Source organism: Beta vulgaris, chromosome 7 (assembly GCF_026745355.1).
Source record: "Beta vulgaris subsp. vulgaris cultivar EL10 chromosome 7, EL10.2, whole genome shotgun sequence".
NCBI classification, from domain to species: domain Eukaryota; kingdom Viridiplantae; phylum Streptophyta; class Magnoliopsida; order Caryophyllales; family Amaranthaceae; genus Beta; species Beta vulgaris.
Window position 1 is genome coordinate 50047905 of NC_079208.1, and position 23738 is coordinate 50071642.

The following is a 23738-nucleotide window of genomic DNA, read 5'->3' on the forward strand; positions in this document are numbered from 1 at the left end:
TTCTTAATCGTTGAGTGTAAGATCACTGGAGAATTACAAACACCCTCCGCTCTCCAGATCTGTTCTTCCCGAAATTCTCAACACAACCATTACTCAAACTCGCAAGATCTGATTTTCTCACAATTACTAGTTTTATACTCACAATTGTAATTCGAAATTTCTCTGTATATTAATTACTCTTCTTCTCCGTGTTCTCTCTCCTCCGTTGGTTGTTTAGATCTGTGAGTTTCTCTCTCTACATCCCTCCATTTTTACTCTGCACGACAATGTTTTCTTGCGATTTTTAAGATCTACTTCATTTGATTATTTATGCGATTCAATTTATGCAATTGTTAATTGTTTTTTTCATCAATTGAATTTCTTTTATCTTGTCTCATGGTTTTAGGGTTAATTTACATTTATGATTCCAATTTTTGGTTTAACTTGTTAATTCATCAAATGGTGATCATTTATGTTACAATCTGTACGTGCGCGTATGTTATTTTCATGCGATTGTTCATTTGTTGTTGTTTGTTTCATCATATCAATTTTTGAAGTTTTGTGACTGGAAATCTGGAATCAATGACCTGTTATCCGGATGTGTTGATTGATGGTGGTGAGTGAATTGTTTGTGATAGTGAGATTTAACGTAGACACTGATTTTTCTCTTTCTCAGATCCGAGAGAGTGAGATCAAAAAATCATGGAGAAAACCTGTACGCTGTTGGTGCATTTTGATAAGGGCACTCCGGCATTAGCAAATGAGATCAAAGAGGCGTTGGAGGGAAACGATGTGCCTGCTAAGGTAGAGGCAATGAAGAAGGCGGTCATGCTTTTGTTGAATGGAGAGACGATCCCCCAATTGTTCATTACTATAGTTCGGTATGTTTTACCCTCTGAAGACCACACGATTCAGAAGCTTTTGCTGCATTATTTGGAAATTATTGATAAGACTGATTCTCAAGGGAGAGTGCTCCCTGAAATGATATTGATCTGTCAAAACTTAAGGAATAATTTGCAGCACCCGAATGAGTATATTAGAGGTGTGACACTTAGATTCTTGTGTCGATTGAATGAGAGTGAGATCATTGAGCCGTTGATCCCTTCTGTGCTGCTTAATTTAGAGCATAGGAATCCGTTTGTTAGGAGGAATGCTATACTTGCTGTCATGTCTATCTATAAGCTTCCACATGGAGAGCAGCTCTTGGTAGATGCACCTGAGACCATTGAGAAGGTGCTCTCCACTGAGCAAGATCCGTCAGCAAAGAGGAATGCATTCCTTATGCTCTTTACATGTGCCCAAGATAAGGCAGTTAACTATCTCTTCACTCACATTGATCGGATCTTGGATTGGGGCGAGCAGCTTCAGCTGGTGGTTTTGGAGTTGATTCGTAAGGTTTGTCGGACCAATAAGCACGAGAAGGGGAAGTATATTAAGATCATTATATCTTTGCTCACTGCCCCTTCAACAGCTGTCATATATGAATGTGCTGGGACCCTAGTATCGCTCTCGTCAGCTCCTACGGCTATTAGGGCAGCTGCTGATACTTACTGTAAGCTGCTGCAGTCGCAGAGTGACAACAATGTTAAGCTCATTGTGCTTGATCGTCTCCTTGAGCTGAAGACTTCTCACAAAGAGATCATGGTTGATATGATTATGGATATTCTTCGTGCGCTTGCTAGTCCCAATCTTGACATTAGGAGGAAGACACTTGATATTGCCCTTGAATTGATTACTCCCAGGAATGTTGATGAAGTGGTTCTTCTCTTGAAGAAAGAAGTCGTTAAGACTCAAAATGCTGATCTTGAGAAGAATGGGGAGTATCGCCAAATGCTTGTTCAAGCCATCCATACATGTGCCATGAAGTTCCCAGAGGTGGCTAGTACAGTTGTCCATGTGCTAATGGATTTCCTTGGAGACACAAATGTCGCTTCAGCGATGGATGTTGTGGTCTTTGTGCGGGAGATCATTGAGACTAATCCTAAATTGCGGGTTTCCATTATAACAAGGCTTTTAGATACCTTCTATCAAATCCGTGCTGCAAGGGTTTGTTCTTGTGCTCTGTGGATTATCGGGGAGTATTGTCTTTCACTCTCAGAGGTTGAGAGTGGGATAGCAACTATCAAGCAATGTCTTGGAGAACTTCCATTTTACACCGCCGTCGAGGAAGGAGAGGCCCAAGAGGTTCCCAGGAGTGATCAGTTAGCCAGTGCTATAACAGTCTCTTCTAGAAGGCCCGTGGTCCTTGCCGATGGAACTTATGCCACTCAAAGTGCAGCTCTAGAAACTGCTATGTCGCCCCCCACCTTGGTGCATGGCTCGTTGGCTACTCAAGGAAACCTGAGATCGTTGCTGCTATCTGGTGACTTCTTCCTAGGGGCTGTTGTTGCCTGCACTTTGACAAAGCTCGTATTGAGATTGGAGGAGGTTCAGCCATCCAAAGCTGAAGTGAACAAGGCAACAACACAGGCCTTGTTGTATATGGTGTCCATGATTCAGCTGGGACAATCGCCAGTTCTTCCACACCCTATTGACAATGATGCTTATGATAGGATAGTTCTCTGCATTAGGCTTCTGTGCAATACAGGGGATGTGACTAGAAATATATGGCTTCACTCTTGTAAAGAAAGCTTCGTTAACATGCTTGCAGACAAGCAATTCCGTGAAACTGAGGAGAGGAAGGCTAAGGCTCAGATTTCGCACTCTCAACCTGATGATCTGATTGACTTCTATCATTTGAAGAGCAGGAAGGTTAGTGTGAAAATCCTTTTTTTATGCATTAGAGAATAGTGGAATTTATGTTCTTGTTAAGAAAGATTTTTTTTATGACGTGCTAGTATTTCTTCAATCTGCATATAGTAAATGAGTTTAGCACAAAGGAGAGCTGACTATTAGCTGCTTTTTCAGTTATAATGAAAGGGTCCCTATTTCATATTTTCATTCTATTAGTGTCGGTTATGACTAAGTGCTGGTGTGAATGTTGCATTAGATCCTCCTTCACCTTCATAAACTGTTTTTTTATTACTTTGTGAAACCATTAGTGTTTCTGTGTAAGTTTTGATTATCAATATTGTTGATTTATCGTTATCTTCTTTTCTGCTTTTTGCTAGGCCTTACTGTTCTTGTAGACTGTAGTTTTGAGTGTTCAATTGCAAATGAAGATATTCTGTGTGTTGGCTCAAACCAGTGCTGCCTCTAAATATCCTTGATGCAGATAAAACTTTTTGCAGATCATAATGATCATAGACCACCTTTAGCTTTCCATTTTGAAATTCCATATTGAAAGTTGCTTTGCATCTAATAATGCCTGTTACTTTCCAGGGCATGAGCCAGCTGGAATTGGAGGATGAGGTTCAAGATGATCTTAAACGTGCAACTGGGGAATTTACCAAGGACAATGATGACGTGAATAAACTCAACCGTATTCTTCAGCTCACAGGATTTAGTGACCCTGTTTATGCTGAGGCTTATGTGACAGTTCATCATTATGACATTGTTCTTGATGTTACTGTTATAAACAGAACAAAGGAAACCCTGCAAAACCTATGCTTGGAATTGGCAACCATGGGTGACCTTAAACTTGTGGAGCGTCCACAAAACTATACTCTGGCACCAGAGTCAAGCAAACAAATTAGGGCTAACATTAAGGTCTCCTCTACTGAAACGGGAGTCATATTTGGAAATATTGTGTATGAGACTTCAAATGTGCTTGAACGCAATGTTGTTGTGCTCAATGACATCCACATTGATATTATGGATTACATTTCTCCTGCAACCTGTGCTGATGTTGCATTCAGATCTATGTGGGCCGAGTTTGAATGGGAAAACAAGGTATGTCATATGTTCATATGTTTAATATGAAGACGTCTGGTTTGCTTGCTGTGTGTTAGAATGTTGCTTGACAATATCATGAAAGGGGGTTATTCTTGTTCTGTGTTTCCTGTGATTTCATGTGATCCTAAAAGTAATTACGTCAGACTGTTTGATTGTTCTATTGCTGTCTTGCAAACAAAGCTTTGTTATAATAATATTTGTCCTTTTTTGATATCTGCAGTGGTCTGCTTCCATATGTTCTTTTACAATCAGTGTTGAAATTTAATATGGTTGAATTTATAGGTCTTCGATATATGCTTCATAGTTCCTACCTTTAGAATTTAGATGATGATGTTTGCTTGCTATATCCAGTATGGTTTCACTTGATTGCAGAGTGGAGTGGTTTCCTTTTTTCATGTGTCAAGCATGTTAGTCTGTCGCTCTGACTTGCTAGTGCCTGCTAGTGTCAGACATCTGTATGAGTACAGGTGTTAATGAAACTTTTGAATGTTAGGAAGTGCTAATGCCTATGGGTGTTGAGCATTTGACTTGGGTACCTGAGATGAAATGGAGAGTCGTAGGCTCATAGCAACATAGGTTATTCTTAACTATGTATTCATCCCCCCCCCCCCCCCCCCCCCCCCCTAATTTTTAAAATTTTTGCTGGATTCACGCAGGTCTTTTGATGAGTTTGTAACAGTCAGAACTTAACGCTACCTTGATAATCAAGATTTCCTATTGTAACTCTACCTCTATACGAAATTAGAAAGTTGAAAGTTGATATCTTGGTTGCTTCGACTGTCATTGCCATGGTTTTGATTGATTATGCTCTGATTGTTACAATTTTGATTGAATATTCACTGGTTCACCAAGTGTTTGATTCGTGCTTTGACATTTGCATTTTCCAAAACTCTCCTTTTTATTCTGAGTCTTGATTCATATCCCCCAGTTTGCTTGTGATAGCCATCGAGGGTCCAGGGTATTATTCTATCCAGGCTTCTGTAACTTTGATTTTTCGTCAGGTTGCTGTGAATACTGTTATTCAAGGCGAAAAGGAATTTTTAGACCACATCATTAAGTCAACGAACATGAAATGTCTTACTCCACTGTAAGTCATGTGATACAACCGAGTTCCTTGTATTAATGGATTCATATGTCCATGATTTTTGATGTATACCACTTCTTATATTCTTTACCAGATCGGCATTGGAAGGAGAATGTGGTTTCCTTGCGGCAAACCTGTATGCTAAAAGTGTCTTTGGTGAGGATGCTTTGGTGAACGTGAGTGTCGAGAAACAATCAGATGGCAAGCTCAGCGGTTACATCAGAATAAGGAGTAAAACACAAGGGATTGCCCTCAGTCTTGGGGATAAGATAACGCTCAAACAGAAGGGAGCTGCTTGATTCATTGTTGCATCATAGGAGTTTCCCTGTTTATCGCTTCACCATTATTCATTGTGTCTTGATGCTACTTGGCATGACCATTGCATATCCTTATACGCATTTGTTTTTTAAGAGGGGCAGATTTGTTACTTTCATAGTGCTAATTTTTGTATTTTCAGTTTTCCATTTTCGGAAAGTTAGCTTAAAGCGGATGTTCATTTCTGTAACTCTTGAGATGTATGCCTTATGTTTCCCTCATTTTGTGCTTTTGGCTGAGGAATACTGTAAATGTAGACCTCTTTCTCGAGGTTATATGACTAGCTGTTGTTCAATCCTTATATCTTCATTACTACCTCCTTTTTTTTTTTTTTTTTTTTTTTTTTTTTTTTTTTATCAACAGCATCTGCATCATTGTGTCCAGCCAATCTTATGAAACGTGATCAAACTTTGTGTTGCAGATCACCGTGAGAGACATCATTTGGCCTCATCTCACAGTAAATTTTGAAACTTTTTTTTACCGAAAAGTTGTTCATTTGAGGTTGTACCCCTTTCTCACGATTAAAGCAACAATTATTTTGTTGTGCCGAAATTAAAATCAGGTTTGATGCTGGATTTTTTTTCACGTTGTCAATATGTGATGTATATGAATTTGAGCCCAAGATGCATCTGCTACTTAGTACTTACCCGTTTCCGTGGAATGATGGATCATACATCATGCATGAATATTCATATTGGGCAATTTTTTTTATATCATTTTTAATGTTTATGGAATATATAGGAGCAATTAGGTATTCAGTGACCATTTTTAGGAAATCTGGACTGAAAATGGAGTTTTTTGCGGGGTATACCAGAGTAACAGGGCATTTTGTGGGGATATATCTTACTAACTTTATTTGTGTAGGGATATAGCAACCTAAATTTAAGTTTTGTTAAAAGGTATCAAAAATATTATTTCCGTCAAGAAAGTCAAATTTTCGGACTGACTTGGTAGGAACTCGGAGAGAGACAAAGTGATAGTGAGGAAGTTGGAGGGTAATGATTGTAATAGAAGCAATTGAATATCACACATTATGAAAAGAGTAATTAAGTAAGTCAAAGATCGAAAATTTGACTTTCTCGCTAGAAATAGTATTATGGGTACTTTTAAATAATACTTAAATTTAGGTTGGTATATCCCCACAAAGAAAAACTTGAAAAAATATGGTGAAATTGAATTATGAAATTCAATAATTGTGCATGGTTTAACCTATTTTCTCCTCTCACCACTAAAAAAATGTACGAATTTGCGCAATGAGGATATTAAGCGGGAAAATAAAGGAATTAATGACAAATTTTAAGACCCTGAGCACATAGATTTAGAAAACTACGAATTTGTTGCTGCTGCTTTGATCATCTTCCAGTGGTTGGGGGTACCGTCCTGCTGCAATGCGTGGCTCCAAAAAATTGGTGCATCAGTTTTACTGCCATGCTAGAGACAAAAGCAAAGAACAAAACCAATTAGTCAAAATAACTTGCCATAAAAGTATAGTCAAAACTCAAAATCTTTTATATTACTTGTAGTTATGTTATAGTTTAGGTATTATCCATGAAACTTGATATTTTATCCAAAATCATCATCATACTGTACTTGTGCAAGTCCTTATTCAAGATTTGCTGATAACATCATAAGTAAATCTTACAAGTCTTCTGATTCTTTAATTTCTTTTGCGATTTTCACAAAACTGAAGTAAATGGGTTGGTTGAAGTTGAGTGAAAAACTTGCCCTAAAAGCAAGGACTTGTTTGTTAAGAATCTGTTGGTAATTCCCCTCTTATTCTGACTTACTATTTGGTAATGTTTGGTGAAGATAGTAGATACTGATTTCTCAACTCCCAGCTTCAAGGACAACTTAGTTAATTAATGATCAATTAACTTGGAGTTTTGCTTATATGTATGCATATATTTTAAAAGTCATTAGCTTAACTCAAAAACATCGGTTTTTATGGTTTCTTTGCTGATTACTACAGGCAGTGGCTGCCAGTAACATGGACAAGCTCTTAGCTGCACGACAGTGCCTAAGAGACAGTCTTGAGAAATCAAAATCTGTAGCCTCTCACATTGATGAAACTAAGTCAACATTACAAAAAATAAACAAAAACTTGCCGTTGTTATCAACTGAGCTTCGCTCTACTTACACCAGAAAATCAACCCTTTGTGCGATAAGAGAGCATGCCGACAGAGCCTTTGGACCCGTAGCAGCAGTTCTGAAGATATATGATTCTGTCCGTGGGCTTGAGTTGTCACTAATGGCTGGGCCTACTGGTGGTGATATTGTAGGTTACTTGTCAGTAGTGAAGCAACTTGAAGAGGCGTTGGTGTTTTTGTCTGACAATTGTGGGTTAGCAGTGCAGTGGATGGAGGATATGGTGAAGCTCTTAGACGAAAATGTAATGGCTGATGATAAGTACATATTAAATGTGAAGAAATCCTTGAGGATTCTCTTGGAGATGAAGGCTATGGAGGCTCATGCTAGGCTCAACGGAGGACTTCTAACTGAGTCATTGAACAAAGTAGAGCTCGGGTTCAGGCAGCTGGTCAAGGATAATCCTCGTAACTCCCAAGTTCAAACCATCATTGAGAGGTTAAAAGCTAATGATAGGCTTGAGAATTGCATGACTATCTTTGTAGATGCGAGGAGCTCAAATGCACGGGCAGCTTTACAAGAGCTTAATTTGAGCTACCTTGAAATAGAAATTTCTGAATCAGATTCTATACAGAAATTTGAAGAGCATACAATTCAATGGGGGAAGCATATGGAATTTGCTGTGAAACATATACTTCAACCAGAGTGCGAGCTCTGCAAGAGCGTTTTTGAGAAGTTTGGCTTGGAGAGTTCTCTTGGATGCTTTGCGAAAATCACAGCTCAATCAGGGTTCTTAGAACTTCTTGGATTTGGTACTAGAGTTACTGAGGCCAAAAAAGATGCAATTAAGCTTCTGAAGTTGCTAGACATATTTGCAATCTTGGACAACCTTAGGGTAGACTTCAACACACTCTTTGGCTCAAAAGCATGCCTGGAGATCCAACATCTTACGAGAGACCTCATCAAACGGGTAGTTGATGGAGCGTGTGAGATATTCAAGGAACTATCCCTTCAAGTAGAGGTTCAAAGGTACAACATGATGCCCCCATCAGATGGTAGTGTGCCTCGGTTGGTGACCTTTGTCACTAATTACTGTCTCATGCTCCTTAAGGACGAATACAGGCTGAAGCTCTCACAAGTCCTCTCAATTCATCAAATTTGGCATACGAAAAAAACCCACAAGGGGATTCTAAGAGAAGAATTCCGAAACATACTCAATTCCTTGGAAGTTAACTTAGAGACATGGTCAAAGACCTTTGAGGACACTGCCTTGTCCTACTTTTTTCTGATGAACAATTACATACACCTGTATGAATTCTTGCAGGGAACAGTTTTTGGCGATGTCATGGGAGAAAAGTTGCTAAGCGGGTATAAGCAAAAGATACGAAACTATGCTGAATCTTACTTAAAAAATAGCTGGGGAAAGCTTCCGACAATTCTAAGTGAAGATGACTTAATATTATTCTCCCCTGGAAGAACAAGTACTCAAGAATTGGTGAAGAAAAGACTTCGAGAATTCAATGACACATTTGAAGAAATTTATAAGAATCAATCTGAGTGGGTGGTGACGGATAATGCATTGAGAGAGAAGGCATGCCAACTTATAGTTCATGCAGTTATTCCTACTTATCGGTCTTATATTCACAACTACAGTTACTTGGTGGAGTATGGTTCTAGTCCCAGTAAATATGTTAAGTACTCTGCATCAAGCTTGGAAGCTATGCTTAACTCTTTGTTCTTATTCCAGCCTAATATAACCAAATTTGCGCGTAGCAACAGCTCTAAATCCAATCATTTGATGGGTAAACTTAGAAATGTTGTTGCTAATCAGTTTCGTGTTGTTCCGATCACTACATGAACTGTTGTATATATTTAGCTCTTCTGTTTCCTGTTTCCTGTTGTACATCAAAGACTGAAATGCATTTCTCTGAGTTTGTAATTATTTGGTTAACAATTGCTTCAGCTTCTTTTCGTCTTTGCCTTGCTCCTACTCGAAATGGATTATAAATGAGCTCAAAAATGGTTGATCAAACAAATGTAGAGCGAATCAAACTATAGAAATTCTATGTATATCAACTTTTGAGTTTTGACAAAGAAAATGGTTTCAAGATAGCAACGTTTAACAATTTTGTCCAGATTTAGGTGGCCTAAAAAGCTTTGAATACGAAATAAGAGTACTCCCAACTATATATATACTACAACAAACTCCCACTTGATTCAACCTGAAATATTATGTAAACAGTAAAAGTAACTAACTTCAGAAACTCGTTTTAAAAGATTACTATTGAGATTCCTTGATACATCCTCCAACCCGCCCCCCTTTTTCTGTAATATGTACTCTGTCATCCCCGATCCTGATCTTTTCGGGGTTTAAGGCAAAATAGTGGAATGGAGCCTTTTTTTAAAAAAAGTTACAATGTGTAATAGAAAAAATAACAACAAATAATAGTAATTCTATAAAAATAATCTGTTGGTTAAGTGGATACATTTTTACTATTCCCTTCGTCCCATAATATAGTGGTTACTTCTTTTTTTTCATGAGAATTAAGGAGAATGAAGAGAGTAGTAGGACTCTAAGAAAAAAATATTTAATGAAGTACTTTTGTCTTGGAATAGCTTTTTTATTTTCGTTTTCCTTAAAAGAAACTCAAAAAAAAAAAAAAATTCCTTGGAATGGTGCAATGCAATAGATAGGAGTACACATTTTGAAAGAAATGTATGAATATTTTGGAAAGTTTGTGTAGAAGTTGGGGATAATTTAGTCTAAACAGTTGATAAAAAATAGAAAAGGCACAATATTTTGGGACATCCAAAATAGAATGTAAGCACTATATTATGGGACGGAGGGAGTAATAAAGTTACCAAAAATATTATTTGTTCAAACAACTCATATATTTTTTTGGAAAATATTGGAATTATCCATGAGTTTGATGGTGGTTAGTGATAAATTTGGGAATTAGAAGAAGAGTTTGGATGGGTTGAAGTCAAAAATATTTTCGCTTGTGAAGATTGAAAAAAACATAATTTTCTTTTTTCTTTATCACTAAATTATATTTTTTCCTATAACTATTTCAAAACCTGAAAGATTGGGCCCCTTTCAAACTTGGACCCTAGGTAATTGCCCCTCTAAAAGTCCTCAAGATTAGAGTCTTTGCAAAGAGAACCTAATAAATATGTATCTCCCCTACATGTGGACATAACTAACACTTTTTTTTTTACAGCAAGAGCATACATCGATAAAAAATATTAAATTACAAGTGAGCCCATCTGCCTAGCTTCTATGACTAGGTTGTGGGCTTTGATTATTTGCGGACTCGCAATACATAGACTATCAAGCTCATCCTTCAACTCACTATTAGACGACATCAGACTAGGACTTAACACATTACTAACATGACTTACTAAGAACATCCAACTTCAAACAAGGACTTGACGCATTATGAACATCTAACTTATTGTTAGAAACACAAGAACTTGAAGCTAGTTTTTTCCTTGAGCTTTGGGAAGGATCATCAATGAAACCAGATTTCCTCTTCATTCATGCATGCAACTTGCCAATAACATCAAACTTAGGAAGAAAACTGGACCTTTCCTTACTACTAGTTTTCAGGGTTCTCCTGAAATTCCCAAACTGTGATTGGGCTTTGCTACGCTTTCCTCGTCCTTGAGTTTCCTTGGAGGATAATGAAATACCCCCACTAGCTGGAAAACTGGATGAAACAACTGGACTCATCTGGGACAGCTGGGGCCTATTAGCTGCTATCTCCTTTCCAATAACACTTGTAAACTTGGCCACCTCGCTTTCCATCAAGAAATCTACACTTTCCTGGTGAGCTAAGTTAGGATTATCGACTTCACCCCCTTTATTACGGCGACTATGCTCACTCACAGGTCCGCCTTGCATTACGGTTTTCCCCTTGGTGTCCTCCTTTGTGAAATTAGCAACTCGAACACGAACTACCATGTATGACCCTGATGTTGGATTATACAATTGCAATGATTTCCCTTGCCTCAGTGATTTTGAATAATATTATTGGACAATTGTAATGAGGAGCCCGACCTTCTTCGGTCAATAAACCGATATCTTGGCTCCGCCTGATTTGGTTTTTCAGATTCGGAACCACTCACACACTTGTTAACACACTCCATTTCAATATCATGATCTTCACCAACAACTTGACCCTTATCTCCTTTAACCTGCAACAAGTTTAAATCCTCTCTATTTGCCCCTTCCATCACCTTAGAAGAACATTCCCCTTCTTCCTGATGTTTCTCCTTCATATTTTTCCTTGGTGGCAGTGGCACCACCCCTAATCCAATTGGACAATCCTTCTGCTGATCAAATGAACTCTTAACTTCATGTAGTTTCTTCGCAATCTCCTTATTTAATAGGTCAATTTTAAAGGCTTGCAGTAAATCTCAATAAGCTAAATCACACCTTCCCATCCCTACCCATGCTTTAGCTCTTCTAATTAAATAAGGCCTTCGCATTGCACGGGTCAAAACTTAGAACAATAGAACAAAGAAGACCAACTTGATCGAATTCATTTTTTTTTTAGTAAACAAGCAGCTAGATTCAACAAGATGTAGAAAGATAATTCACAAAAGTCTCCAATATGTTCTTCATCCAAAACAATTAAGCTAAGCATCACTCTAGCAAAACCATAATATTCTAATGCATCATCAATATCTCCCTGACTGAAATGGGAGCTTCCTTCTTCTTTCCATGACTTAACTAGCTCCAATGAAGTCTTAGGGCTGTCTAAATTAGAAACATAACTCAGAAACTCATTATTATCTGGACTTAAATTATAGCCCTTATTGAGAAGCTCATGGAGCTCTCCCTTCAACCTCTCACAATCTTCTAAAGAAAACATATCTAAAAAACCAGATTTGAAAATCAGAACCTAATAAACAGAGAGACTCCAACAACTTGTAAAAAGGAATACAAAATTTAGAAAGAGCACACCTGAGATCGGTACACCGATAAACGGAGGTCTACCACGGTAGAAAGGCTCCTACACTGACACTAAGCACCGATCGGACACTGTCGAGGAGATTTCGACGCTCACCGTCCGAAGAGACACGCGACACGAAAGACTATTGCACACCAAATTACGCTAAAGATCGGCGTAGTTGGTAGCTCGCCGGCGACCAGACCAGTGGGCAGATTTGGCCCCCGGCGACCAGACCAGTGGGCAGATTTGGCCGCCGGCGACCTAGATGCTGAAGCTTTGAGGGGGGCGAATTGAGGGAAGAAGTTTCGAGAGAGGAGAGAGACTTCCAAGGGTGATACTTGAAATTGTAACTAACACTTTCTTAGTGATAAAAAACTTACATGAACTTGATCCACACTAAAAAAAATTGGTCACTATATTAGAAAACAATATACTTCCTCCGTTCTGTTTTAAATGAAACATTGGATGAAATGACACTATTCATTGATCAATTTTGACTCCAATTTATCGCTATTATATAAAAAAAAAACATAGTCAAGTGGGATCTTGTTAGATTCGTCTCGATGCATACTATCAAATTATAACTTTTTTATATTTTTTACGCGTACACAACTATAGATATTAATGACTAAAGAAGCGCGTTGGGTTGCGTGGAAAAGCAAACGTTTCATTTAAAACGGAACGGAGGAAGTATATAAAAGAGGAATATCTAACTAGCTATAGCCTATAGATTGTAAAGGGTGACTATGAGACAAAAGAATATTACTTATAAATTGCAACTTTATTACAATAAACCCATGTAAGAGAGGCTGATTGTATGAAAACAAAAATTATCGCTATGTTACATAATGGTTGATTAGTGTAATATTATATTGTAAAAAATGACTATATGAAGAAAAAAAATCACTATGTTAACAATAATACTTAGTATGAATCAGGTCCACGTAAGATTAGATTAGTTCATTGAATAAAATATATCCTAAAAATTTCCATTGACACCATTGCATAACAACTAGTAGCCCTCCTAAAAGCATAAGAGTGAAGTTATATACTTGTTTGATGCATATCAGTTTTGTAGTGTAGCAATAAGTTTGTCTTCATATCTATCACTAAGATCGCATCTCATTTCCTAAAGTATGTGGCCAAAAAATACGAAAGGCACCATATGACTTACATCAACTACCACCAATAATAACGTGCCAAACTCCGATCTACATCTTCAATAATAGCCAAAGACGAGCAATTTCCTGAAATCTTACCTAACCCCACAACATTAAAATATAATATGAACATGTGATAACCTTTTGTTCTACAATTTCAGCTGGAATGAGCTGTCAATGTTCTGTTGGTTACTCCATCACGTATATATAAATAAACTAAGATTAAAAAAAAAGGTATCACACCAATCATATAGAAGTTACTATTACTATAGTTATTACTCTACTTCACTTGTTCTAAAGCTAAAGAGCTAACAAAGAAGAGGGAGCTAGCACAAAGTAAGATCATGTCCAATTTAATTGAGAAAGGGACCAAAATCATTGGTGTTGGTCGTAACTATGTTGATAAAAATCCTGCCCCAATGCCCAAGGTTCTTTTCTTTCTTTTTATCTTTTAGTTTCCGAGTCTACTAGACTTCAACTAATCCAGATTCGAGTCAAGTTGGACTCTAGACGGTATTAATAAATATTAGTAGCATAGCAAAAATGCGTTCTTCGTCCTAGGCTACTAGCTAGCTATTGAATGTATGTATTAATGTACAGGAGCCAGTGTTGTTCTTGAAGCCAACATCATCATACTTGGCCAATGGAGGAACTATTGAAATCCCAGCTTCAATGGAGCATGTATGGTATGAAGCCGAGCTTGCTGTTGTTATAGGCAAGAAAGCTCGCGATGTCCCTGAATCCGAGGCCTTGGATTATGTTGCAGGTCTTTTTTATGCCTTGGATTACTTTTTCAATCATAATTCTGTGTTGATTTTTCTTCTTTTTGTGTGTGTATGATGGAAGGAAGTGCTGGATTAATTGCTTTCTTTAGAATTATGTTCGTTCGTATTCTGTACTGAAAATTAAGTGTGTGGTGATCTTGACTTCTCAGGTTATGCTTTAGGACTTGATATGACAGCAAAGGAACTCCAAGCAACCATCAAGGTGATTTGCTTAGTCTATACACATTATGTTATTAGGCTGGATGATTCAGGGTAATGCAGAGTTGATTGCCTAGATTAACCAAGCAAAGTATATCAAGTGGCATATTCATGATCATATCGAAAATTATATGCATTTGAAATGATTTATAGAACCTTAATTCAACATCTTAAGTTGGATATGATTTGCTTGGTTAATCTAGGGGATTAACTTGGCAGTCCTCGCGAGACCTGAAAAACTACCCATCAACCAAAAAGTAAAAGATTGATCCTAAATTTTGAGTTTATTATCAGATATATTTAGTGAAAACTAATTGAAATTGGGCTCCTGGCATAAATTCTGTAAAAGAGCTTAATGACAAATTTACTAACATGATGACATGACATTGTGTTCCTTGTTTCTCTTCTACTAGTCTTCAGGACTTCCCTGGCTATTGTCTAAAGGACTGGACACCTTTACACCCATAAGTGAAATGGTAATTATACTTATATGATTTTAGTCATCCTATGTTTTCCAACTTGATTTCGTCTTCCCAATTTGTTAAAGAGACAGGATAGATTATGGTTGGATTATTTACTTATTTCTTGGTTTGTTAATTCTTCCCAGATTCCAAAATCTGCAGTGCCTAATCCTCATGACTTGGAGCTGTGGCTAAAGGTGGGTGATTAATGAACTTAACTATGATATGCATCTTGTATACTATATATTATGACTGTTCAACAAAGATGAAGAAGTAAGCTAGTTTATGTGACAATCAGGTTGATGAAGACTTAAAGCAGAAAGGATCTACAAACGATATGATATTCAGGATTCCATACCTCATCAGCCACATAAGTTCTTTCATGACACTTCTAGAAGGAGATGTCATCCTAACTGGTATGTGTTGCTCTGCAGCCTTATTTGTTGAAAGTTGATCGTGTTTCTTTTCCTTGGATCATTACTGCATTTTTGCATCTCTTCGGACTTCTGTGAATGTTAGCTACCTTAGTTGGTAAAGTCTTATGGGTGTAGTATACTGGTAACCGAATCAAATTTCATTTACATCATTGCACTATGTGGCTCTCTACACACCCCTGGAGGCCTGGAAAAAAAAAAGGCTTCAAATTTCTTGGCCTGTCGTTAGATTGTTTGTCAATACGAGCCAACTTGTGTGTAGACCTGGTGTAGAATTCAATACTCCTACTATACTTGAATCACCAAATTTATCTCAATAAAAGAACAAGAATACCAAAGCCTTGGTCCCAAAAGATAGGAATCAGTTGAACTATATAATTTGGTTATGCCAAACTCACTGAATACCTGTAAATGCTTACAAACAAATAGAAGCATGGCTTTTTGATGCAATCTACTCCATTCATTTATGCTGATATCCTAGCTTTAGGACAAAACGTATGTGAAACTGAAGCTTCTGGATACTGATTACGTTGTGCAGGCACCCCAGAAGGTATTGGGCCAGTGAAACCAGGTCAAAAAATAACTGCTGGTATAACAGGTCTGGTAGACGTTCATTTTGATGCTGAAAGAAGAAGCACACCAGTAACCAATTAAGCGCCATCATTCGGCCTGCCATTTCCAATCCTACGGGAGCCTCATATGATTAGTCTTGAGTTATTTGTTTAAGTCAGTTGCTGATCTATTAAGGGGTTAGCTCATTTGGCTGCCATTTTCGATCTTATGGAAGCATCATTTGATTACTCTTGAGTTATTTGTTTAAGTCGTTGCTTATCTACTGAAGGGTTAGTTCATATCTTTCTTTAAGCTGGACAGCAGCTAAATTTTAGTCCATTAGTCGCGTAATAAGTTCTTGTATGATTCTAGGCGTAATATGCTGGACAACTTATTGTTGCAGAGAATATGAGATTAAGAATAATAAGTACTTCTATTGTGTAAGAACACATGTTTCAGATTGTACCCCTGCTTATTTCTATTATTATTATAATTATTATTATTACTGTCACAAATATCACTGATCATGGATCATCCTTCTGAAAATAGCGCCTTTGACTTCAAGTTTCATTACATCAGATTGAATGAAATCCTCGGCTATAGCATTTATTTTATCTATTCCCATTACTCTGTCCTCTCACTGACCTAATATAACCCTTAGCTATTTGTCCTTACAAAAACTGTTCTGTTCAAAACTTCAGATCTTTCTAGTCTCCTCAGAACCATATCTTTCATGTTCTTTTTTTACTGTCACCAATCGAGTTGATGATACACCCCGTCAATTTGAGTATCCCCTAGACACATTGATTCATATAGTGCATATCTCCATTCATGAGGGTCATCTATGCCACACATACGTGTAGCTACATCTACAATCAATCGTGGCATTCTACAGCACCTCTCTGCAAGTAGTCTAGGAGTGTCCCCGAGGGAAGCAGCAAACGCCAGATCAATTCTTGCTTCAAGCATGAATAGCTCGAATGCTTCTTCCTCTTCAAGAGGATCAACTACGACTACTTCAAAACTATCCAACAAGCTCCGTTCCAAAGTAGAGCTCGTAGTTAATACCACCTTATACTTGCTCCCTTCTGCAGGAACAGGAATTCCTACCTGGTCCAAAGTGAACTCATCTCCTGTTACACCATCTAAGAAAAGTACAAAACTAACAAGATCTTCGAGTGTCCGCGACAGTTTTCTAGCCCTTAAGTCTAAGTCATCATCACAAGCAAGATCACACTTTACAGCTGCAGCAATAGCATCCTGCAGACGCTTGATAGAAAACTGATCTGGGAAAGTGATCCAAATAACATGATCAAACTTATGAACCCACTTTAGTGCACTGTTATACAAGTGCTTCATCAAAAAGGTCTTACCAACTCCTTCTACCCCATGAATGGCAATCCTTCCAACCTTATCATCTTCTAGTAAAAGAACCTCAAGTCGCCTCAGAGTAGTCGAAGCTACCTGACCGACTAATGCTTTCACCGGTATATGATAGCCATGACAAGGTCCCTGTGCATCAGACATCGCTTGTTTAAACAGCACATCACCTTTTTTGTCATGGACATCTAAAGCATCAACTATTCTGTCAACATCGCATCTCATCTTAACACCCTTGAAGAAATCCCTCCATCCACCACCAACTTGTGATAACACATATTTGGCTTTACCCACTAGCTCCTGCCCCTCAACACTCCAATGACTCAGCTCATCATCTGGCTTTCGCTTCGTGCCCCGTTGAGCCCGAGTAGGAGAGATCTCTCCCTCAATGTCCTCAATCCTGGCACTTAAGTAGTCTGTTTTGTTTTGGAGAATTCTTTGTCTGTCTCCAAGACAATGTCTCCCAGGTAACATCGCCAATATGATGAACTCCATAGAAATGATTCCCCTGAATATATAAAACTCAATGTGTCAAGAATATGTTTCTCATAATCCCTTAAACAATAAAGGGAAAGCAAAACAACAACTTAAAAACACAAAAGTGTTGATCAACAATGACAGAAGTTTCGAAAGGTAGATTGAAGAAGATGGTTTACCCTGCGAATGCACCGTCGGTAAAACCGTAAAAATGGCAGATTCAGACTTCAGAGTGATAATCTGATAGTTTCTTCTAGCTAGAAAGTTGAAACACAAATTTGGTTTAGTTTTGAGGTAAAGATTGGTTGAACGAGTATTTATAATGCTGAAGTTGAAGTGGAAAGGTGTGAGGAGAAGGTCGTGTTTGTTATCACTGATTCTTTCTTTATCATATTTAATAAGAAATGACGGAGTTATGTGCGTCATGGTTGAATGTTAAGGTCATTGAGATGTAGATAGGTCCAGGAAAAAAAAGAAGAAGATGTAGATATGAGTTTTACTGATGTGGATTGTGTCGTGAGAGTAGTTGCGAGGCAACTTCATTAGAGTAATAATTTAGATCACTTCATCTTTTAGGTGTAAATTATACCACTTTTTGACAAAGTCAAATTTCCCTCTGTTATGTGTAGAGTGTTGGACTTATTTTCTCAAAAGATTATGTATGCAAAAAATAAGAATTTTTTTAGTTTGAAAGGGCAAATATAACCATTAGAGTACATGTAAAAAAGACAATTATTGTTGTGGATTTTTTTTAACATTGTTGAAGATAATGTTAGGACATCTTTGAATTAGATGCATGGTACATCCAAGCTTATTTTTGTTTATTTAAAATTTCTCTAATAAGTAAAATTCTAACTATATTTAATAACTTTGTTGTTAAGACTCCCTCATCCACCTCAGCAGAAGATCAATTAACTCAGCCAATACAGAAGATTCTCCTCATGTCAAACTCAGCATAATTCTGTTATGGTTGTTACATTATGTTACTACATTCAGTTAATTAGTTAGTTACTAATTAGCTTCTTCTACAAGCTGTAATAACTAGTATAAATACTCTAGTTTTCTCATTCTTCTGTATTCAAGATATACATTTTATTCTCTCGCTCTCAATAATATTGAATTCTCTCTCTCTCTCTAAAGCTTTACATCATTCATCTGATAACAATGAATGAAGCATAATACTAATTAAGATTGTTAACATGGTATCAAAGCTTGCTGTTCTCCAATCTTGATAAACTGATCATTCTGGACTCACACTGAAATTCTTACTGGTTTGAAATTCTCACTTCTCTGATCTTGAATTTTGTCGTAATTGCTATAACTTGATTTTGATTTTTTTAAAATCCTAATTTCATCTTAAATTTAGATTGATTCTTCTAAATTCTGATTCTGATTTGCAACCGAAATCTGAATTTCATCTCATTCATTTCAAATTTTGACAGTTTGATCCATTTTCTTCTTCATTCATCTGCAATCATTGTTCATCTGATTCTTCTTTGTTGAAATTTCTTTTTCTCCTGATTCTTTGAGTATTCCATTCATCTAAATCTGATTGATTTGATTCACTTTCTCTGACTTTCTGCAAATTTCTGAAATCTATTCAAGATGCCTGAAACCACAAATATTCTTGAGTTAACTCAAGATCCTACTAGTGTTTATTTTCTACATCCATCAGATAATACTTCTGCTCAATTAGTTTCACCTGTTTTTGATGGCACTGATTACGCTGATTGGAAGAGGATGATGATCATAAGCTTATCATCCAAGAATAAAGTCTGTTTTTGTTGATGGTAGCCTTACCAAGCCTACTACTGCTGGTTCCAAAGAACTCAGAGCATGGGAACGTTGTAATAATATGATGACATGCTGGATTTTAAGATCCTTAGGAGCTATGACAGCAAAGAGTGTATTAAATTTGATGTCAGCTAGGGACATTTGGAAGGATCTAGAGGATCGTTTTGGTCAATCTTCTACTGCTCAACTATATTCCATCCAACAGGATCTAGCTAACATATGATCACAAGAAAATGATGATATTGTTGTGTTTTTTACTAGAATGAAGGTACTATGGGATGAGTTAGACACTACTAATCCACTACCTTATTGTGAATGCACTGGATGCAAGTGTGATTTTGACTCAGAAATTTCACAAAATACAACAAGATCAGAGATTAGTTCATTTCCTTATGAAGTTAAAGGAAGGTCATCAACAATTGAGAACCAATATTTTGATGATGCCTGAACTTCCACCCTTAAATCAAGCATACAGAACTCTCCTTCAAGAACAAAGACATGAAGAGCTTAGCATTATGCATGCTATGCCTCATCTGAGTCCATGGCATTTGTTGTTGAGAGACAGAGATTCTTTAACAGAAACAACAACTACAAGCCATCATCTAGTTCCAATTACAATGCTTCACGTTTTTCTGGCAACAAACCTATTACTGGTATTAAGAGAGCTGGATCTTATTATTACTACACTCATTGCAAGATCCCTGGCCATAGCCTTGAAAGATGTTTCAGGCTCCATGGGTGTCCACCAGACTACAAGCCTTCACAGAAGAGGTTTGATGCAGCTGTTCATGGGGATGAAATCCCTACTGATGTTGATGTGAACCATAATCCTGCTCCCTCTACAGACATTATCCAGCTAAGTTTTACTATGGAGAAATACCAAAAGCTCCTTGACATGCTGACTGATTCTGGAGGAAATTCTCAGAAATCAGATACTTCTCATGAAGCTTCACATGAACACACTGCTTGCTTTGCAGGTAAATTTTGTTACAATATTTTTTGCAAAAGTGGCTGGGTTCTTGACAGTGGAGCTACAGATCATATTTGTCATGATTTCTCCCTCTTTCAATCTTATAAGGTGCTTGATAACATTGATAATACCATTACAGTCCCTGATGGTAGAAAGATACAAATAACACACATTGGCACCATAATCCTGAATGACTTTATAACCTTACATCAAGTTCTCTATGTTCCTGGTTTTCATTTTAATTTAATATCCATTCCTAAATCATGTCATGATTTTTCTGGTATTGTATCTTTCTTTGCTAATTGCTGCACTCTTCAGGGCCCTTCATTGACAGAGCCAATAGTTCTTAGTAAACTTCAGTCAGGACTTTACTATGTTGAAGCACCCCTTTGGGTGCTGATGCTGATTCTTCTCAAACACCTGTTGATATTACTCACTGTCCTACTTCTCTCACATCTTCCTCTACTGCTTATGATGTCAAACTCTGGCATCTAAGGATGGGTCATCTGCCCTTTTCTCAATTGGCCCTCTTGTTTCCTGATTTGAATTTTAACTCGTTATGTCAAATTTGTCCCAAGGCAAGACAACTAGATTACCTTTTCATTCTAGTTCTTCTCATACTTGTAAGCCTTTTCAGTTGATACATGGGGTCCTATGTACATACAACTAATAATGGCTGCAGATTTTTTCTCACTACAGTTGATGATTTTACAAGGACCACTTGGGTACATTTGCTCAAATTTAAATATGATGTTGTTCCTATTCTGATCAATTTTGCTTCCTATGTGCAAACACAATTTCAATGTTCCATTCAAAGCATTATAACTGACAATGCTAAGGAATTGTGTTAAGGTTTTATGTTGCAGTTTTACTTGGCTAATGGCATTATTCACCAGAGAAGTTGTGTTGATTCTCCACAACAAAATGGAGTTGTGGAGAGAAAACATAGGCATTTACTTGAAACTGCTCGAGCTTTATTCTTTCAAGCTCAATTACCTTTTCATCTTTGGGGAGAAAGTATCCTTTGTGATGCCCACATCATCAACAGAATGCCTTTGTCTTCTTTGAACAAACAATCTCCTTTTCAGAAGTTATATGGCAGTACACCTGATATCTCTTACTTCAAAAGCTTTGGTTGTCTATGTTTTGCATCTACTTTGAAGAATGGAAGATCAAAGTTTGATTCACGAGCTGATGCTTGTGTTTTTCTTGGTTATCCTACCCACCAGAAAGCCTATAAACTTTACCATCTCACTACTAAGAAAATATCATCTCTAGGGATGTTGTTTTCTATGAACATCATTTCCCTTTTCATATTTCTTCTCATCAATCCTCCTCCACTTTTCAATTTTTTCTTCCCATCATCAATAATGACCACATTTTCTCTGATCCTTTCCAGCCCATACTTCCTGACACTACTCCACCTATACTCACTGACAGTACTTCTTCTCCTACATCTACACCAGAAACTCTCTCTCCTTCTCCCTCTCCTACAACCCCTTCACCCCCAACTGCCTCTTCTCCTATTCCCACTAATATCCCTCTCAGACAGTCTTCCAGATCTCACACTACTCACACTTAGCTACAAGATTATATTTGTAACACCATCTTCTCACTGGTGTAATCTCATCAGCTCTCATTCTCTTCCCTCCTCTCACAAAATCTTTCTCTCTCACTCTTCTTATTTGATTGAACCTACCACTTATTCCCAGGCTTCCAAAGATCCTAAATGGATTGATGCCATGACAAAGGAACTGCAAGCCTTATCTACTAACAATATTTGGGATATAGTTGATCTTCCTCCTGGCAAAACTCCCATAGGCTATAAATGGGTGTTCAAAATCAAACTAAAATCTACAGGGGAGGTAGAAAGATTTAAGGCAAGACTTGTGGCAAAAGGGTTCACTCAACAGTTTGGTATTGATTTTCAGGAAACCTTTTCTCCTGTTGTGAAGTTATCTACAGTCAGATGTATTGTTGCTTTGGCTACCTATAGAGGTTGGAAGCTCTTTCAACTTGATATGAACAATGCTTTCCTTCATGGAGATCTCCATGAAGAAGTTTATATGAAGCTTCCAGAGGGGTTTCCTAATCCTTCTAATCAAGTTTGTAGACTCAAAAAGTCTTTATATGGGTTAAAACAAGCCTCAAGGCAATGGTTTGCCAAATTAGTGTTTGAACTCACAAAGTAAGGCTTCAAGCAATCTAAGAATGATTATTCTCTTTTCTTAAAACATAATGGTGATCTTCTTACTATTGTGGCAGTGTATGTGGATGATATCATCTTGACTGGCAGTGATATTACCACCATACATCACATCAAGTCTCATTTAGACAAAGTCTTCAGCATCAAGGACCTAGGAGGACTTAGTTTCTTTCTAGGCATTGAAGTCTCATACTTACCTCAAGGCATTACTCTCACACAAGCCAAGTTCACTAAAGAACTTCTGCATTCTTGTGCTTTTGATCTTTCAAAGCCTGCTGTGACTCCTCTTCCTATCAATTTAAAACTTGCTGCTAATGATGGTGTTATATGGAAGATCCTACAGTTTATAGATGTTTGGTTGGGAAGCTCAATTTTCTCACCAACATTAGGCCTGACATAGCCTACAGTGTACAAACTCTTTCCCAGTTTATGCAAAGTCCCACTACATCACATCTGCAAGCCCTCAAACATGTGCTTAGATATGTACATTGTACTGTTGGTCAAGGTATCTTGATGAAGGGTTCAGCTCATCTCACTCTTCAGGTATTTACAGACTCAGATTGGGGGTCTTAACCTGACTCCAGGAGATCTATTTCTGGCTATGTTGTATTATTTGGGTCTTCTCCTATAAGTTGGAAGTCCAAGAAACAACCAACAGTCTCAAAATCTTCCTCAGAAGCAGAGTATAGAGCCATAAATGCTACAGCTGAAGTAACCTGGCTTGTGAGATTGTTAGGTGAATTGGGTGTGTCTTCTCTATAACCAGTTACTATCCATTGTGATAACCAGTCAGCACTGCATATAGCCAAGAACCATGTGTTCCATGAGCGTACCAAACACATTGACATTGACTGTCACTTCACAAGGGAAAAGCTCATGGAAGGTCTCATCTCATTAACTTATACACCTACTTCTGCTTAATTGACAGATGTTTTAACTAAGGTTTTACCTTCAGTTCAGTTTAACCTCTTACTTTCCAAGCTTGGCATGTTTTCACCAGTGCCAAGCTTGAGGGGGGATATTAAGACTCCCTCATCCACCTCAGCAGAAGATCAATTAACTCAGC

General features: G+C 37.5%; 4 protein-coding genes across 4 annotated transcripts; 3 read left to right on the top strand and 1 right to left on the bottom strand.

The window, feature by feature from the left end:
- Window positions 1–5524, top strand: LOC104908656 (coatomer subunit beta-1). Its single transcript, XM_010697789.4, has 5 exons — window positions 1–221; window positions 656–2730; window positions 3301–3810; window positions 4815–4900; window positions 4992–5524. The coding sequence occupies exons 2-5, from the start codon at window positions 682–684 to the stop codon at window positions 5194–5196; spliced, it is 2850 nt and encodes a 949-aa protein (XP_010696091.2). The 5' UTR covers window positions 1–221; window positions 656–681; the 3' UTR covers window positions 5197–5524.
- Window positions 5525–5620: 96 nt separating this feature from the next.
- Window positions 5621–9239, top strand: LOC104908667 (exocyst complex component EXO70A1). Its single transcript, XM_048634187.2, has one exon. It carries the CDS (start codon window positions 7200–7202, stop codon window positions 9153–9155), a length of 1956 nt encoding a protein of 651 aa, XP_048490144.1. The 5' UTR covers window positions 5621–7199; the 3' UTR covers window positions 9156–9239.
- A 4401-nt stretch (window positions 9240–13640) lies between these two features.
- On the top strand, window positions 13641–16360 carry LOC104908658 (probable acylpyruvase FAHD1, mitochondrial). Its single transcript, XM_010697791.4, has 7 exons — window positions 13641–13843; window positions 14016–14181; window positions 14350–14402; window positions 14812–14874; window positions 15006–15056; window positions 15158–15275; window positions 15832–16360. The coding sequence occupies exons 1-7, from the start codon at window positions 13760–13762 to the stop codon at window positions 15945–15947; spliced, it is 651 nt and encodes a 216-aa protein (XP_010696093.2). The 5' UTR covers window positions 13641–13759; the 3' UTR covers window positions 15948–16360.
- On the bottom strand, window positions 16349–18407 carry LOC104908657 (disease resistance protein At4g27190). Its single transcript, XM_010697790.4, has 2 exons — window positions 17882–18407; window positions 16349–17733 (listed from the first exon to the last, which is right to left on the bottom strand). Exon 2 carries the CDS (start codon window positions 17718–17720, stop codon window positions 16596–16598), a length of 1125 nt encoding a protein of 374 aa, XP_010696092.2. The 5' UTR covers window positions 17721–17733; window positions 17882–18407; the 3' UTR covers window positions 16349–16595.
- Window positions 18408–23738: the final 5331 nt, after the last annotated feature.

Excerpts from the sequence above, each read along its gene's own strand:
- LOC104908656 (XM_010697789.4), top strand. The coding sequence starts at position 682 with ATGGAGAAAACCTGTACGCTGTTGGTGCATTTTGATAAGGGCACTCCG. Across the intron at positions 2,731-3,300 it reads ATCATTTGAAGAGCAGGAAG|GGCATGAGCCAGCTGGAATT; the intron begins GTTAGTGTGAAA and ends GTTACTTTCCAG. Across the intron at positions 3,811-4,814 it reads AGTTTGAATGGGAAAACAAG|GTTGCTGTGAATACTGTTAT; the intron begins GTATGTCATATG and ends ATTTTTCGTCAG.
- LOC104908667 (XM_048634187.2), top strand. The coding sequence starts at position 7,200 with ATGGACAAGCTCTTAGCTGCACGACAGTGCCTAAGAGACAGTCTTGAG.
- LOC104908658 (XM_010697791.4), top strand. The coding sequence starts at position 13,760 with ATGTCCAATTTAATTGAGAAAGGGACCAAAATCATTGGTGTTGGTCGT. Across the intron at positions 14,182-14,349 it reads GGCCTTGGATTATGTTGCAG|GTTATGCTTTAGGACTTGAT; the intron begins GTCTTTTTTATG and ends TTGACTTCTCAG. Across the intron at positions 15,276-15,831 it reads AGGAGATGTCATCCTAACTG|GCACCCCAGAAGGTATTGGG; the intron begins GTATGTGTTGCT and ends TACGTTGTGCAG.
- LOC104908657 (XM_010697790.4), bottom strand. The coding sequence starts at position 17,720 with ATGGAGTTCATCATATTGGCGATGTTACCTGGGAGACATTGTCTTGGA.